The sequence below is a fragment of the Zeus faber genome (genome assembly GCF_960531495.2).
Source record: "Zeus faber genome assembly, chromosome: 7".
Lineage (NCBI taxonomy): Eukaryota > Metazoa > Chordata > Actinopteri > Zeiformes > Zeidae > Zeus > Zeus faber.
This window is the reverse complement of record NC_137203.1, coordinates 2,401,275-2,417,954: the sequence shown is the minus strand read 5'-3', so window position 1 is coordinate 2,417,954 and position 16,680 is coordinate 2,401,275. Positions and strand designations below refer to the sequence as shown.

At 42.9% G+C, this 16,680-nt stretch overlaps 1 protein-coding gene across 1 annotated transcript; it reads left to right on the top strand.

The window, feature by feature from the left end:
• The first annotated feature begins 7,056 nt into the window (after positions 1–7,056).
• Positions 7,057–14,512, top strand: slc25a25a (solute carrier family 25 member 25a). The gene is made up of 10 exons (XM_080004009.1): positions 7,057–7,287; positions 8,896–9,022; positions 9,132–9,219; positions 9,544–9,643; positions 11,019–11,177; positions 11,919–12,071; positions 12,177–12,284; positions 12,483–12,650; positions 13,054–13,204; positions 13,346–14,512. Exons 1-10 carry the CDS (start codon positions 7,129–7,131, stop codon positions 13,528–13,530), a joined length of 1,398 nt encoding a protein of 465 aa, XP_079860135.1. The 5' UTR covers positions 7,057–7,128; the 3' UTR covers positions 13,531–14,512.
• The last annotated feature ends 2,168 nt before the right edge of the window (positions 14,513–16,680 follow it).

Here is a 16,680-nt window from a genome sequence, read left to right as displayed (position 1 = left end):
CATATACCATACTGTATCAACATATCAACATATTAACATATCACATATCAACATACAGTATCAACACATCAACATATCAACATATCAACATTTCACATATCAACATAATGTATCAACATATCAACATATCACATATCAAAATACTGTATCAACATATCAACATATCACATATCAACATACAGTATCAACATCACACATCAACATATCAACATCACACATCAACATATCAACTTACTGTATCAACATATCAACATATCACATATCAATATATCAACATATCAACATATCACATATCAATATATCAACATATCAACATATCTCATATCAATGTATCAACATATCACATATCAACATATCAACATATCAATATATCAACATATCAACATATCAATATATCAACATATCAACATATCTCATATCAATATATCAACATATCAACATATCACATATCAATATATCAACATATCAACATATCTCATATCAATGTATCAACATATCACATATCAACATATCACAGATCACAGATCAACATATCAACAAAAAGTGTGACTGACTTTGTACCTGATGAGCCATGAATCAAGGATTTTCTTCAAAAGATGACTCGCTTCACAAATGCTTGATATCATCCTCCCACCATAAATCCCTGCCTAGCAACGACTTGGATATATCAAAATTAAAATGCTGAAATGTTCCAAAAGGTCAATCTACTCACAAAGTCAATGTTTGACTGCGTCTCCTTCATGGAGTACCTGTGTACTAAAACAATTCAACAAGCCACTTCCTTATCTGTGTGTGTGTGTTACCTGGGGTAAATTAATGTACCACTTTGACATTTTCCTGTCTGTCTATCTGTCTGTCTATCTATCTGTCTGTCTGTCTGTCTGTCTGTCTGTCTGTCTATCTATCTATCTATCAATCTATCTATCTATCTGTCTGTCTGTCTGTCTGTCTGTCTATATCTATCTATCTATCTATCTATCTATCTATCTATCTATCTATCTATCTGTCTGTCTGTCTGTCTATATCTATCTATCTATCTATCTACCTATCTATCTACCTACCTATCTATCTACCTATCTATCTATCTACCTATCTATCTATCTATCTACCTATCTATCTATCTACCTATCTACCTATCTATCTATCTACCTATCTATCTATCTACCTACCTATCTATCTATCTATCTACCTATCTATCTATCTACCTACCTATCTATCTATCTATCTATCTACCTATCTATCTATCTACCTACCTATCTATCTCTCTATCTCTCTATCTGTCTGTCTATCTATCTATCTGTCTGTCTGTCTGTCTGTCTGTCTGTCTGTCTGTCTGTCTGTCTGTCTGTCTGTCTGTCTGTCTGTCTGTCTGTCTGTCTGTCTGTCTATATCTGTCTATCTATCTATCTATCTATCTATCTATCTATCTGTCTGTCTATATCTATCTATCTATCTATCTATCTATCTATCTGTCTGTCTGTCTGTCTGTCTGTCTGTCTGTCTGTCTGTCTGTCTATATCTATCTATCTATCTATCTATCTATCTATCTATCTATCTATCTATCTATCTATCTATCTATATCTATCTGTCTGTCTGTCTGTCTGTCTATCTATCTATCTATCTAAGGAAAGTTGAGTTTTTAAATATACTTTAAATTGAAGTCAGGGGCATTTCAGAGTGTGTGACATTTGTTTTGCATTCTGCACCATGTCCCACCACAAGGACATTTTTTGCTGTAGTTGTGTTGTTTTATCTCGTGTTATTGAACAGAACAACAATCATTTACTGACACATTTCTTTAACCTCTGAGTTCACTTTTAAAACCCACTCACAGAGCTGCGAGAGACCAACTATTACTGAGGAATGGGAGGAATCTTAAGCTAAGAGAGGGCGGAGCTGACCTCGTTGCTATGGATGATGTCATGCTTCATGAACAAGCTTCCTTACCGCGCCCACGGTGATGACAGGGTAGGGGCCAGTGATCTCGCCGTAGAAATACTGTACTTGAACTTGAACTTGAAAGAGGTATCATGTTGCCATATTCAAATGCAGATTTTAAAATAAAAGCGTAGTCCAAGTGTCACCGATTACACATGAAACCAAGAATAATATACTGCCCAGTCCAGTACATGTTCAGCAGCCTCCTCCATGTCTGTGTCTGCTGGATGACCCATCCCCAGGTGGTCAGTGCTGCATCGCCGCAGGTTCCCTGTGGCCAAGCAGCGTGGAGTTGTCAGAACCTGGATCTCCACTGTTTTGGGGTTGTTTCTGTTTGTTGGTGAAGGGACTGCATCCCTGACTAGCTCTACCATTATCATGACACCCTGAGCATTAAGGCCAGACCTCTTTAAAAGCTCAGTGTCATTAAATGCTCCTAAAATGTTGAAGCGGTTACCAGGCGGATTGCTGGTAGTGATGTTTGTGATTTGATCTCAAGGAGTCCTCTTGGCTTCCCTTAACTTTCATGGATTTAGGATCTGGTTTTAGTGCTAAAACCCTTTGTGAAATACTCTTAGACCGAAAATTGAGGAGTCCTAATATAAGGACACGTCCATTGTTTTTAGGAGTTTATCCTAAATCAGCAAGTTGGGAGCTACTTTGAGGGTGAAGATGTTTTGTGAATTCGGGCCCTAAACCCACACATGCTTTCCCAAACACCGGGTGCAAGTAGAAAATTCAATAAAACACAAGTAAAAGACAAAAGTAAAAACATAAAAAACAAATGCAACTTTATATGTCCTGTAAAACACATGTAATGAAAAATACCCAGGCTGCCGTTCCTGAATCTCAAACTCGTTCCATCAAACACGAAGCCGCTGTTACCTAATTCTGGATGTACGTACGTGTATGTATGTGACAAATAATCTCTTGAACTTGAACTTGAATGGACTTCCACAGTTGGATTTCCTGTGTGTTGCCAGGAGGAGTTGTTCTCTGAGCAGGTACAACAGGTGCTTAATATCTGGCTCAAGGTCGCAGACACTGGGGTTATATAACCATCCAAGCAAAGAAGCAAACAGCAAAACACATTTGACCAAAAAAGCTTCATAGTTTGTTTTGTAAATAATAACATCAATTAAATTCATTTTATTTGTGAAATGTCATTGGATTTCAACACATACAGTAAGTATGTATATATATAATAAATATTTATATATTTTATATTTATATATAATACCTAATATTTTGTTTTATTATATATGATGTACATTTTATGCATGCAAACTTGCGCCATTTCCTACTTTTGACAGAATGTGAATTGTTGATAAAGATTTATTGTTTGTTGTTTGATGTTTTCATGTTTCATGTATTTTTTGTTATTTTTTAGTTTTATTGCATATTTATTTCTTTTTTTTTTTCATAACACATGTAATACTTTAAGTACATTTAAGAGCAAGTACTTACACTACTACTTCAGCTGAAATGTCAATGTGGAGCTTTCACTTGTACTCCAGTCATTTTGTGTGCAGAGCATTTGTACTTTCTCCACCACTGTGTACTGGTCTGGTCCCAGTGTGTTTCCTGTCCCAGTGACAGACTCACAGCATCACTACGACCCAGCAGCAAAACAGCACCCTCACCCTAAAAAAAATACAAGAAAAAACATCAAAATCCACCTTGTTCCTGTTTTCACTAAAATAATAAAAGTTTCACAAATCAGAAATGTTTTTAAAATACAACATAGGCTTGTTATTATAATCTAGTCTGGATTTGACTACAACAAGTACACTCGTGTTTTTTTTTAAATATACATTTTTCCTGTTTTCACAAATAGATCACAAATTAAATCTGGACCTGGTTTTAAGTGCTCTGTGTAAACTTAAAACAAGGGTCTAATAATCCCGAGGAATTTGAACGCACCATGGAAAAAGACGCTACTTCAGCCTCTTGTGAAAATGGTTCTGGCCACACCACACCGTCTCCCTCCCACCGCGGGACTGTTCTCTAATTAGACAGCCTCACCTTCCCCAGATTACCTTGTTTGTCTGCACGCTCAGGTTGAAGGCTGCTCTTACCAGTTTGCCTGCCGCCCGGCGTCGGACTCTGACGACAACATTTCAACATCTCTGACGCTTGACTTTCCAAGGACCTTGTACCTGGTTCAGTGCCTCATCAACCTCAGGGGAATCGTGTGGAGTCTACGGCAAAACGAGTGGAGCAAGTAGCAGTGACAAAAGCATAAAAATGTTTATTCTAGACAGTGATTCTCATCCTTTCCCACGCCAAGGACCCTCAGTTTGATACCCATCAGTCCACAGACGCCATTTGATCAGATTTAGTGTCTGTTTTTGTCTAAATGCTCTAGTCAGGTAGAAAACACTGAAACTAGGATCACAACAGTAAAATTTAACTTGTGATAATGTTGCTGGGGACCCCCTGGAACCGCTGGAGGGTCCACGGACCCCACGTTGCAAACCACTGGCCTAGATCAGTAAAGTACATGTGGGTAACTGTCTGTTTGAAAAGTTTGAAAAATATTCACAATTTTAATCTTTAATTCAAATTCAGCATAAGCAGAGGTGTAGTGCAGGGTGTAGGCAGGTATAGGGAGTACACAAAACTACTTGTTTATCAGTCTGCATTGCGTACACACACTTGTGAGGAGCATCCTGCAGTAGGTTCCTGCAGTAGGTTCCAAATGATGAGAGACAGTCCAGCACATGGTGCCTTCAAAACAGCCACTAAAGACACCATCTTCACATCAACAGGGCTGATCATGTGCTTGTCTCACCCTTCAGTCTGTGGGCCAGTGTTGAGGGGTCGCTCTTCTGTGTCTCATGTTCATCCCATAATGATCCTCACTCCCTGAAGTCGAGCAGCACACGTCAAGCCACACTTTTCAAACAGGACCGGCCCCTTTTTGGATGAACTAACTATGATGAGTAGCCTGACATGTCACTGTTTATAACACAGGGACTTTATCCTTCGCTGGACGCTTAGAAAAAACCATGAAGAGCATCTCCACCTCTCCAGGCACCGCTACACACACTGAGTATAAGTGTATGATCATGGAGAACCCAGCCAAATAGGTTGACCTTTCTAATCTCTTCAGTGGCTGTCTCCAATAAAAAAAGGGAGAGGAATAAAAGGAATGTTTGCACCCTGATGTGTTTTCCAGAGGACATACGTAGATTTGTATGAGTCAACAACCAAAAAACGGTGAACTTTGCACCGGTGCAATTTTTACACAGGTGAGGGAGAGAAATAGAGAGAGAGACAGTGTGTGGCTTTGTGTGTGTTTTTTTGTGGGTTGGCATGCATGCATGTGTGTTTGTGTATGTGTGTGTTTTTTTGTGGGTTGTGATAATGGTCACACGTGTGTGTGTGTGTGTGTGTGTGTGTGTGTGTGTGTGTGTGTGTGTGTGTGTGTGTGTGTGTGTGTGTGTGTGTGTGTGTGTGTGTGTGTGTGTGTGTGATCGTGTGTGTGTGTGTGTGTTTTTTTGTGGGTTGGCATGTGTTTGTGTGTATGTGTGTGTGTGTGTGTGTGTGTGTTTTTGTGGGTTGGCGTGCATGTGTGTGTGTGTGTGTGTGTGTGTGTGTGTGTGTGTGTGTGTGTGTGTGTGGTAGCTCAGGAGGTAGAGCTGGTGGTCTAGTGATCCAAAGGTCGCTGGTTGGATCTCAGGCTCCTCCTGCTAGCATGCTGTAGTGTCCGTGAGCAAGACACTTAACCCCTCATTGCTCCTGATGGCTGCGTCCGTCAGTGTTTGAATAATTGTAAGTCGCTTTGGATAAAAGCGTCTGATCAATGACTAAATGTAAATGTAATGTGTGTGTGTGTGTGTGTGTGTGTGTGTGTGTGTGTGCGTGCGTGTGTGTGTGGGTGTCCTCAGCCTTGAGGACTGACCAGACACCCGAGCTGCCTCTCGGGGTCAGCTGTCTCTCACATGGCCTAGTAGTCTGAGGACCTTGGTGTTCTTTCAGGGCCATCTTGGCTCCCGTCCTCATTCCGACACCAACAGGTTGTGGCTGTCTGCACTCCCTGGCTAACTATAGTATCTCTGCACTGCCACTTTGCATGTAACACACATGTTGGAGAGCTTCACCCCTCCTCAAATATAATCACAATGTGATGATAATCATGACGATAATAAAGACAATACTAAGACTACAATTGATAATAAATGTTCGTCTTATAATTGTAATATTAACAATAGGAGTAGTAGAAGGATCATTTAAAAGCAGTTACAGTGTTTGAAGTACTTCCTCTCAGACACCTGTACCCTACTGCACTGACCCGTCGACCCCGTGATCATTTTTTTCCCCCTTCAATGTACTGACAAAAAAACCTCTGCTTGTTTGGAGACGAAGTTCAGCTGTGACTGTGACATACAGATGGTTTGATACGCTGACAGATGTGCTTATTGTGCATATGTGCATAAGTTGCTTTGGACAAATGCTTCTGATCAATGACATTACAGGCAATGGAATCAGAATCAGAATCAGAATCAGAGTGAGTTTATTTCCGCCAGGTAAATACTGTACTAGGAATTTGGTGAGGTTCGGTGCACTGCAGCACAGACCATGAGCATTAAATAAAATAAAAAGATGAACAATCCATAAAAAAGGAAAATAGAAAATGAAAACTAGATAAAATAGGCTGAAAAGAAAAACTAACAAATTACATTTAAATGTGAAATAAATACAAATTGCCAAAAAATACAAAATAGAAATATATGTATATATTTATGTTATTTTATTGTATTTTATTTTATTTTATTTTATTTTATTTTATTTTGTCTTTGTTCTGCCTTCGTGTCACTCAGTACCTCTAGGCGGCAAAGGAAAGCGGTCGCGGATTGGCTAGTCCCCGCCCCGCATTCCTCAAAAAGAGCGGAAGTACGTGATTGGTCAATGATTCCCCGACGGGCGCTGGCACGGAAAAGGAGGGGGGGGGGGCCTAGGCCAACTGCCCAATGGGCGGACGCGGCGATTGGTTGGCGGCGAAACGACGTAGGCTTGGCGGCCACTCATGTGCGTCAGCTCCTCGGGGGAGGGCGGGGCTTGTGTTGGTTTAACTCCCGGCACTTCCTTACCGGCGTCCCAGACGCCACCGAGGGCAGAGCGGGCGCCGCGTATTTATTTATTTATTGATTGTGCGGTTTAATTATTTTTTACACGTTTCGAAACATGCTCGGCCTCTGTCTCTACGTCCCCGTGGCCAACTCCGACCCCATCGAGGTGGAGTACTTCGAGTCCAACGGGCTGCCGTCGGCGCTCAAGCCGCTCTTCAAGCTCAGCGTGTTCCTGCCCTCCCAGGAGCTGTCCACGTACCGAGGATGGCGCGAGGTAAGGAGAGGGGAGAGCCGCCCACGCCGCGTGTTGAACGCCGGGGCCTCCGCGGCTTCACGACTGCAGCCTACTTGTGTTTTTACTTCCATGACGGACTCCTCGGCTTAAATGTCTTTTCCGGCGGCGGAGGGTTGATGCCGGCTCGACTCGGCCCGGCGCGGCCTCGTCGTACAGGCCGCGCCGAGTCGAGTCGAGTCGAGTCGAGCCGAGTCGAGCCGAGTCGAGCCGAGCCGAGTCGAGTCGAGTCGAGTCGAGTCGAGCCGAGTCGCCTCCTTTCTTTCTTTCTTTCGGTTTCTGCTTTTTTTTTTTTTTTACCCCAAACTTTATTGGTATTATTCCTGCTGACGGACATACAATACAGAGCAAAACGTGCCTTTATGAACATGTTTAATGCAAAAAAATGTTTTTAATGTATTTGGTTTGAGCTTGAAATGTAGAGTAGAAATACAATGTTGTATAGAACACAATGAAGTTAGGAGCAAAGACAACACAGGTTGTAAAATAATAATAATAATAATAATAATAATAATAATAATAAAAAGTCATTTTGCACTAGAATAAATGTAATTATTGCAATAATATGAATGTTATTATTGCACTAGAATAAGTGTAATTATTGCAATAATATGAATGTAATTATTACACTACAATGTTTATGTATGTTATTATGACTACTAGACCCCTCTTTCTAGGTTCGCCCTAGAAAGACAATCATATTGCACGTATTTGATTTATGGATATGACACAAAAGCCACAAGGATTGACACTTCAATGTCAGTCGATTTGTTGTTGTCACAAGGAACTTAATGAAAATGTGCTATATTCATAATATTATCGCTGTATGACAGACAGGGTTTTTAGCAGCCGGTCTGATTCAGTGTTGGTCCTTTTCCTCGATTAGAACCAGTATTTTAAGTTCTCCGGAAGGGAATTGGGGCCGTGCAGTGTTGGCTGGCCGATCTATGGAGTTAAAGATAGCTAGACGACCTATATACCTAATACTGCCGGTGTTAAAGATGCAGACGTCACAGCAGACACCCTAGCCTGTCAGGATCAGTTGGCACTGACAAGTAATCCTGGTCACCTCTGCATGTCTAGATTCTCAATCGTGATCCAAGTGTTTTAACTTTCTGGTCATTTTTAGGGGACTGTACTTTTTCACACAACTGAAGAAGATCTCGTGTAACTCATTAATACAATAAGTGGGTCATAACACAAAGCGCTGGGAAGATGTTGGCAAAAACACTTGCTGTCTAGATTTGCAAGCCAGACATACTTTACATTATGTTCTGATCCTTTTTCATAAGTTGCTAATTAAAACTGGGTTACCTTGGCAGGACAGAATGTTCTGAATATTTGGCTGTGATTATTACTCTGGGCATCCCCATGCCGTTGGCAGGTTTGGCTTATGTAAGGTCTGCTCTTAGGGCTATCGCATGACAGAACAGTGGCATCAGTACATGGCGGTAAACTCCTGCCTGTTGAATTAAAATGTCTGGTTTATGTCCAACATATTAAGTCTCTGAGTGAATTTAAGGTCATATTGCTTCATGCATGCAATACTGGAATAATGTTTTAAAACTCTGCTTTTTTTTCTGCTTGCAGAAAATCCCCAAAAGGGAAGAGAAGGACTTAAATGGACAACTGGACTTTGAAGAATTTGTTCACTATTTGCAGGATTATGAGAAAGACCTAAAGTTGGTTGTGAAGAGCCTAGATAAGCGAAATGCAGGTATGTGTGAACTTGGACGAATCATTCTAGTTACATGGCTTGGAACCAGTTTCAATTTCATGTAGCAATTATTGTCTTCATAAATTGTCTTTTTTTGCTCACTTTTAAGAACGTATTGGTTCCAAAGAGCTGATGCAGTCTCTACGTGACCTGGGCGTACACATTTCTCAGCAGCATGCGCAGAAAGTCCTTGAAAGGTAATTTTGAGTCTAGCGTGGCACTATTCTGATTCATTTTAAAACAATGGATACAATTTGCAACATGGAGGTCAGGAAATTAGGACATTGCACCACAATGTAATATACAGTATATTCTGTGACTATCAAATCTAAAATCTGTGAATGCTGCTTTGGCTTATATTTTGATACTATATAATTTATTTTGTTGAAACATATTTGGTCTTGAATATTGCTGAAACTACTTTTTTCCTTTTTTCTTAAGTTAAAATGTTTTTTGATCTGTAGTCACTGTTATACACAGTAGTTTGTATTTACTGATTTATTTTTCAATTTTGTTTTCAGTATGGATAGGAATGGAACAATGACTATCAGCTGGAACGACTGGTGCAACTACCCCATGGTGGAGAGGACAGAGATCATTCTCTACTGGAAACACTCCACGGTGAGGACGGCAGTGTCTCTTCTGTTCTGTGTTTATTCAGTCAGTTGTGTTCCAGGCAGCCACACCACAAAAAGCTTTTTTTTATTTATCCAAATATGCTCATCTCTGTTTGGATACACGTCTCTTTTTATATGCCCCATCGGAATCAGAAAACAGTCATTCAGAACTCTGAGCAGGCCCTGTTTAACCCAGTGTTTGTCTCCAATGGCTGTATCAGTGAGATAATGGTATCACTACTTTGAGAAACTAATCCTTGTGTCAATGGAGGTTCAGTGGAACTCCCTCCCACCGTCTACTGTAAACAGGTCACATCCCCTGAAACACTCCCGATTGGGACGCATCATGCGTCAGCAATTAAGCTCCATTAGGCGATAAAATGTCTCGGGGGGGATTTAGCTGGTTGGATTTCCTGTATAATCACCAGGATCATCGGCGTCGTTATGTAAAGGGTGGCTGATACAAATGTCGCCTCGTTTACCCTGGGGACTGGTGATCTTTTGGCGCTCTGCAAGCAACACAAATCCTGCATGATCTAATGACCCGCGCAGCGCCTGTAAAGTACAGTTTGCATCGGGGTTAAAATAGAAGAGCAGTGCTGCTCACAGCCAAACATGGCTCCAGGATAATCAACGTGAGGCTCAACTTGTTGGTTTTAGATTATAATGTACAGCAGGACTGGATACAATTCTATGCTTTCAATTCAACGTTGATGCCGTTGGTGATCACTGGTCACCTTTCCAATGTGCCGACTTGGATCCGATCGGTTGTGAAACTCGGACTGTTCGGCCTTTGCTCAATGAACGTCGCTAAAAGGGAGCAGAGCTGTGTGTCCCGGTGACTCAGCTGTCTAAGGACAGATTAACGTACATTACTTAATAGTCGAATGTCGCTGCCGCTCTTTCTCTACTGTGACCGAAAACAGAAGCATCCAAAATACACAATTTAAATTGAATGAGCAGATAGAGCTGCTCAGCTGTGTTAACGTTAAAGTCAAATGTGAAAGTCCAGACTCCATACCCCCCCTTTTTAAAATACATTTTGAAAGGGGGGTATTGTGTATGTACACGGATCTGTCCGCCCGCCATCCCAGCTGCTACTGAACACTTTCATCACTTTCAAAACATTTACTACAGCTTCCACTGAGAGGCAACCATCTAGGTTATTGATTGATAGTTGATTAATCATTATTCATTCCATCAGTTTACTAAAAATTAAGCTCTCATCATTTCCTCTTCCCTTACATTATATTTGTGTATTTTTCTTTTTCAAATGCCAACTGTGTTTGGGTTTAAAACGGCAGAGACCATAATAAAAGAATAATATTTTGGATCACACATTCCTGGGCTGTGTGTTAATGGTGCTGTTCTTCTGGTAGATCTTTGATGTGGGTGAGAACCTGATGGTTCCTGATGAGTTCACCACTGAGGAGAAGCTGACGGGGATGTTGTGGAGGCACTTGGTGGCAGGCGGCGGGGCGGGCGCTGTTTCCAGGACGTGCACGGCGCCACTGGACCGCCTCAAGGTCATGATGCAGGTGAGGCCCCGTTTGTCCCGTGACCAGTTAGACATTATTACCCTCCGTGATGTCACTGCGTCACACATTAAAGGTGTTGCAATCGCTCACCTTGCACCAACGCGTTATGTGGCGTCTGACATTTCACAACATGCAACCGCCCTAAACCAGTTGCCGCGCGGCGGGTCTGAAGTCCAGGGTGGCTGGACGTCAGTCCGTTGGACCAATAGCGGTTGTCGGACAGGCTGTCTCACCACCCCTGATGGGGAGGTGGGGCGGGTGGGCTCCGCCCCCTGAGCGGTAAACGGACTCGCCTGCGGCCGCATTGGCATGGGTGTGCGTCAGCGGGCTCGTTGCCAAACTTTGACTTTGAGTTCCATGTCACACCTGCACATTGACCTGAAGCTCCGTAGATCTGCAGATTAAATGTTCATCACTGACCCAGTTTGAGGCAAATCTCTCTGAACCCTGCTCTGCATATCACATTTGTATCTCATCAGGTCCCTTTTCGTCAAATGCCTTTAAAGCTTTACAAATATCTGTCTCTAAAATCCATTTTATTGTTTTGAATCAGTATTCACGAAGTCAACATTTATCAGATTGTTTATTTTTATCAAAACGAGTCAACCTTTCTGACATTATAAATCTCTTAAGCCTGTTTTTAATATGAAGTGTGTTTATTATTATTATTATTATTATTATTATTATTATTATTATTATTATTATTATTATGTGTTAAGTGTTTTTATTTTGGTCCTGCAGGTTCATGGTTCCAGAGCCAGTAACATGTGCATCATGGGTGGGATGGCCCAGATGGTGAAGGAGGGAGGGGTGCGGTCGCTCTGGAGGGGCAACGGGGTGAACATCATTAAAATCGCCCCCGAGTCGGCTCTCAAGTTCATGGCGTACGAACAGGTACTGGATGTGGAGGAACCCGTGTGCCCCCCCCCCCTGCGTGGAGTGCTTTATCAACGCTGTGATGAGTGGAACTGTGTTGACGCCGTTCTCTTTGCTTTGTAGATCAAACATTTAATCGGTGGCGACAAGGAGACTCTGGACATCGTGGAGCGCTTCGTGGCTGGATCTCTGGCCGGGGTCATCGCTCAGAGCACCATCTACCCCATGGAGGTGAGTCCTGCTTTGAGGTGGAGGCAGGGAGGCAGACTCTGATGTTCGGGAAGCTCTGGCTGTGCTGTGATGTGTCCTCGGAGGCAACATTTTCAATAAGGACCTGCTTACCATACCCCACCTCCCAAAGTATTATTGTGGTGGTGACTGCACTCAGCTGGGTGGTGTAGTGTCTGACTGGGTGCTGTTGACCCCCAGGTGTTGAAAACCCGCCTGGCTCTCAGAAGGACGGGTCAGTGCTCCGGGATCTCGGACTGCGCCCGGCAGATCTTCAGGAGGGAGGGCGTGGCCGCCTTCTACAAGGGCTACGTCCCCAACATGTTGGGCATCATCCCCTACGCCGGCATCGACCTGGCAGTTTACGAGGTGAGGACAGAGGACAACCCAAGTCCCGCTCCGCGGTTCAACCGGACATTTAGAGAACGGAGCGGGGCGGGTTCTCAGACACTCGCAGATAAAAACGTTTGGTCTATGAGTCGATTGAATATTTAGTCGCTAATCTGCCTCAACATGGAAGTGGTTTACAAACAGAATGCAGAGTTGGACATTAATGCTCTAATATCTTGCTTTATGAAAAAGGCGTGGCCGTCTACAACCCAAAAACAAAATCTCAATGAAAAGGTTGCAGTGGATGAACTCATAATATTAAAACATACATAAATGATGATATGGCTGCATATTTAAACGAACAAACGACTACACGTAAAAGATATGAATCATATCTTTATGTTATATCACACATTGAATCCTGACCCTGCTTCTCCTCCAGACGCTGAAGAACAGCTGGCTGCAGCACCATGGGGCCAGCGGTGCTGACCCCGGCATCCTGGTGCTGCTGGGCTGCGGCACCGTGTCCAGCACCTGTGGTCAGCTGGCCAGCTACCCCCTGGCCCTGGTCAGGACACGCATGCAGGCACAAGGTGTGTGTGTGTGTGTGTGTGTGTGTGTGTGTGTGTGTGTGTGTGTGTGTGTGTGTGTGTGTGTGTGTGTGTGTGTGTGTGTGTGTGTGTGTGTGTGTGTGTGTGTCAGTCCCCTAACCCGCTGTTGTCTCTGTGCTCTAGCCATGCTGGAGGGAGCCCAGCAGGTGTCCATGACGGGGCTCTTCAGGCAGATCCTACAGACCGAGGGCCCCGTGGGGCTCTACAGGGGCCTTGCGCCAAACTTCCTCAAAGTCATTCCGGCCGTGAGCATCAGCTACGTGGTGTACGAGCGTCTCAAGACCCTCCTGGGGGTGAGGTCGCGCTGAGGGAGGGGACCCCAGAGGCTGGGGTGGGGCCCCGGACCCCCCTCGCCTGTCGCAACTTCTCCGTCTAAGGGAATCCCCCGGGGGGCCCCTCCCCCATCGAGGGTGTCCCCTGGAGGTTTGTGGGGCGTCTCATTCTGTGAATGGAGGTGGAGTCTCAGTGAGCTTGGGTTGAGCCACTGCAACGTCTCAATCGCTGCTATTTATATCTGTCGGGCTCTGACTGTCCAAACCCAAAATGTCAACTTAAAGATGTAAATGTATTTAAGATGTCAACTTTAAAATGTCAACTTTAAGATGTCAACTTTAAGATGTACGGACCAAATGTTGTTTTGGATTCTAGTGCCTGGGAGGGCGGGGCCGACCTTGCTGTTCCTGTTCAAATACTTTAAAGTAGCTCCAGGTTTTTCTTATTTGCTGCCTCCAGTTGAACTTTGTTCCTAAATGAAGGGATTTGCACAGTGCCCCCCCCCCCCCCGATAAGTTGAGTGACTGTTTTTTATATTCATGTCCATCCAGTATTTATTGTTTTATGGTTAAACGGTTGATGGTGTTTGAGTGACCACCGCCGTCATGTCCAGGCCTCCTTCGCTGTGATTGGCTGCTGAGTTGTGGTTTTGTTCCTTGACGCACGTGGTTTCATTGGTTTATTCCAAACCCTCTTTGGGGGCTTTGTTGCTGAGCTGCTTCACATCATGTCGCTGTCGTGAGCGTGAACGTTTTGTCCCCCGAGCAGAACCCTTTAAATCGTCACCGCTTGGGGATTTTTTTTTTTTTTGGGGGGGGGGGGGGGGGAACCTCAGGTGTCTGTATCTGGATTAACATTCATACTTACAACATGATGCACTTTAATCGGAGCTCAAAGGGCTTTTGAATGTCAGGTGTTGTCACGGCCGGTTTAATTCTTTTGTAAAGAAATGATTTTAGCATTATTTTTTGATGGACTATTTTTGATGCAAATAAATACAAGTTCTTGTGAAACTCACATTGTGTATTTTATGGGTGTTTTAAATGGATGTTTGAAAATAACCTTTCTCGGGTGGTATGTGGGGCTGTGTACCCGTGTGGAATACACTGGAAGTTGGGAACTGAGAACTTCAATCGCTGTAGAAGACTGTTAAACCTTTTCTTCTTAAATTGCCACTGGCGCATCCTGCTGGTGGAGCGGGAGCACAGGCCCTGAACAAAGGTGGACAGGATGACGTTTCTCTGCTTACATATGTTCTGTTCGGGAGCCTTTGACCTTGACTCCATTTAATATTTGCACCCTGTTTTTTACTCCACTACATCACTTTTATATGAAGATTCATATCAAAACAAAACCAGGGACTGGATCTATCAAACTGCTTGTCAATGATTCATCACATAGGTTTTCTAAAGTAAATGGTCGGAGTACTTCTCCCACCACTTGTTTGTAGTATTTGGTTTCTAATCAGAATGACTTGATTTCACCAGGTGCATTTGCATGTACTATAAATTTTTCTTGGTGACGATTGCTGTGTCAACAGATGACTAGCACTACAGAAAGCTGAAGTCTGAGGGGAAATAATTAAATAATAAAACTATAAGTAAATTAAAAGGCAAAATGTAGCTCAAGTATTTGTACCTTTACTTAAGTTCTTCAGGTTTGTAAAACATTTTTATACTGACACTAATTCCAACATCTCTAATCCTCTAATTGTAAATGTTGGACCAGTTGAACATTATTTAAGTCAAACCCTTTATTTGTAAAACAGATGCATTGGGAGAAGAGATGAGAGGTGAGATGTTTTATTAAACAGTTGTCCAAAACATCTGGACAGAACAACCAAACATCACAGTATTTATAAAGATCACATCACATCATAATTGTGTATTATTCAAAATAGAAAAAAGAAACTATTTACAACTTAAGTGTTGTGAATGTGTTGTTTAAGATAACCTAATGTTTAAGTTGTGGATTAAAACATTGTTATATGTAGTTGTTTAAACAAAGACAATGTTCTGGAAGCTCATTTTTATGGAGACAGCTTTGCATTTGATATTTCATACAAAAACTAGTCTGTCTTCCCAAAGGTAAATAAACAAATCATTCACCTCCATCTTCTGTTTTCACATCTGTTCCATGTGGTTGTTGGTGTCGGTGACACGGAAGGAGCCTCCTGTAACGACCTCTCGCTGGACGGCTGAAACGTCATGAAGTGGCACATGTACACCAGGTACATGTGCCACTGCCTGTATCTCAACTGGGCTCAGTAAAATAGATGAATTGCCTGTAATGTAATGACTTACTATGGAAGGACTCCTCGCTGTTAAAGCCTTCTTCCTCTTCATGCGTTTATCTGCAGGAAGCTGCATGTACGTGACCGTTCCTCAAAACAAGCGTCCATGTTTGACTCCAAACCAAACCTTGTTTTGTCACCACTGAGCTGCAGTCACGGTGACAGGTGAGCCTTCGATGCCGCGTGGGGCGACAATGATCTAGTGACGTCATTTTAGGGGTGACGCCTTTCCGTGGATTACATTACCGATGGGTTACGATTCCATGAAAACGTTCAAGGTTTTTACGTCCTGATTTAAAATGTTCAGGAAACGATTTTTCAGATTCGTGCCGAGGACATGGAACTCATCATGGACTCGCAGATTTAGTATCTTACGACTTCCTTGAATCCTGCTTCGTAAGGAGGACCACAACGCAGCATCTAACACGGGGTTTGAGCCCAACAGAATGGATTCACTGACGTCTTACTCCACACACCCGACTGGTCGCTCCACCCGACTGGAGGTTTTACGTTGCCGTGTCAGTGAAGGACAACAGTTCAGCTACTTCCCGTTAAATCTTGTCGGTTTTTTTCACAAATTCCCGCTCAGTATGTGGATCCATTTGGATGAAACTTGACCCACGGGATGTCTGCGACGTCCTGGCTCTAACGACAAGTCAACCGTGTTCGTAGCTGCAATGGTTGTCCTGTTCCAGACACTTTTAACCTGAAAAGTGCCAAGGAGAAGAATTATAAAAACAATCCAAACAATAGAATAACAATAGAATAACGATGGAATAACAATAGAATAACAACAGAGGAGCGTCGCTACAGGATGCTCCCCGAGCCGATCCGGTAACAAAGCCAAAGACTCATCAGAGCCGAGACGGTGATTCAGACAAGACGAACGGTG

What these genes read in the sequence shown, in the direction of transcription:
- slc25a25a (XM_080004009.1), top strand. Translation starts at nt 7,129, where the DNA reads ATGCTCGGCCTCTGTCTCTACGTCCCCGTGGCCAACTCCGACCCCATC. An exon ending in GCGCAGAAAGTCCTTGAAAG is followed by an intron (nt 9,220 to 9,543) that starts GTAATTTTGAGT and finishes TTTTGTTTTCAG; the next exon opens with TATGGATAGGAATGGAACAA. An exon ending in TCGACCTGGCAGTTTACGAG is followed by an intron (nt 12,651 to 13,053) that starts GTGAGGACAGAG and finishes CTTCTCCTCCAG; the next exon opens with ACGCTGAAGAACAGCTGGCT.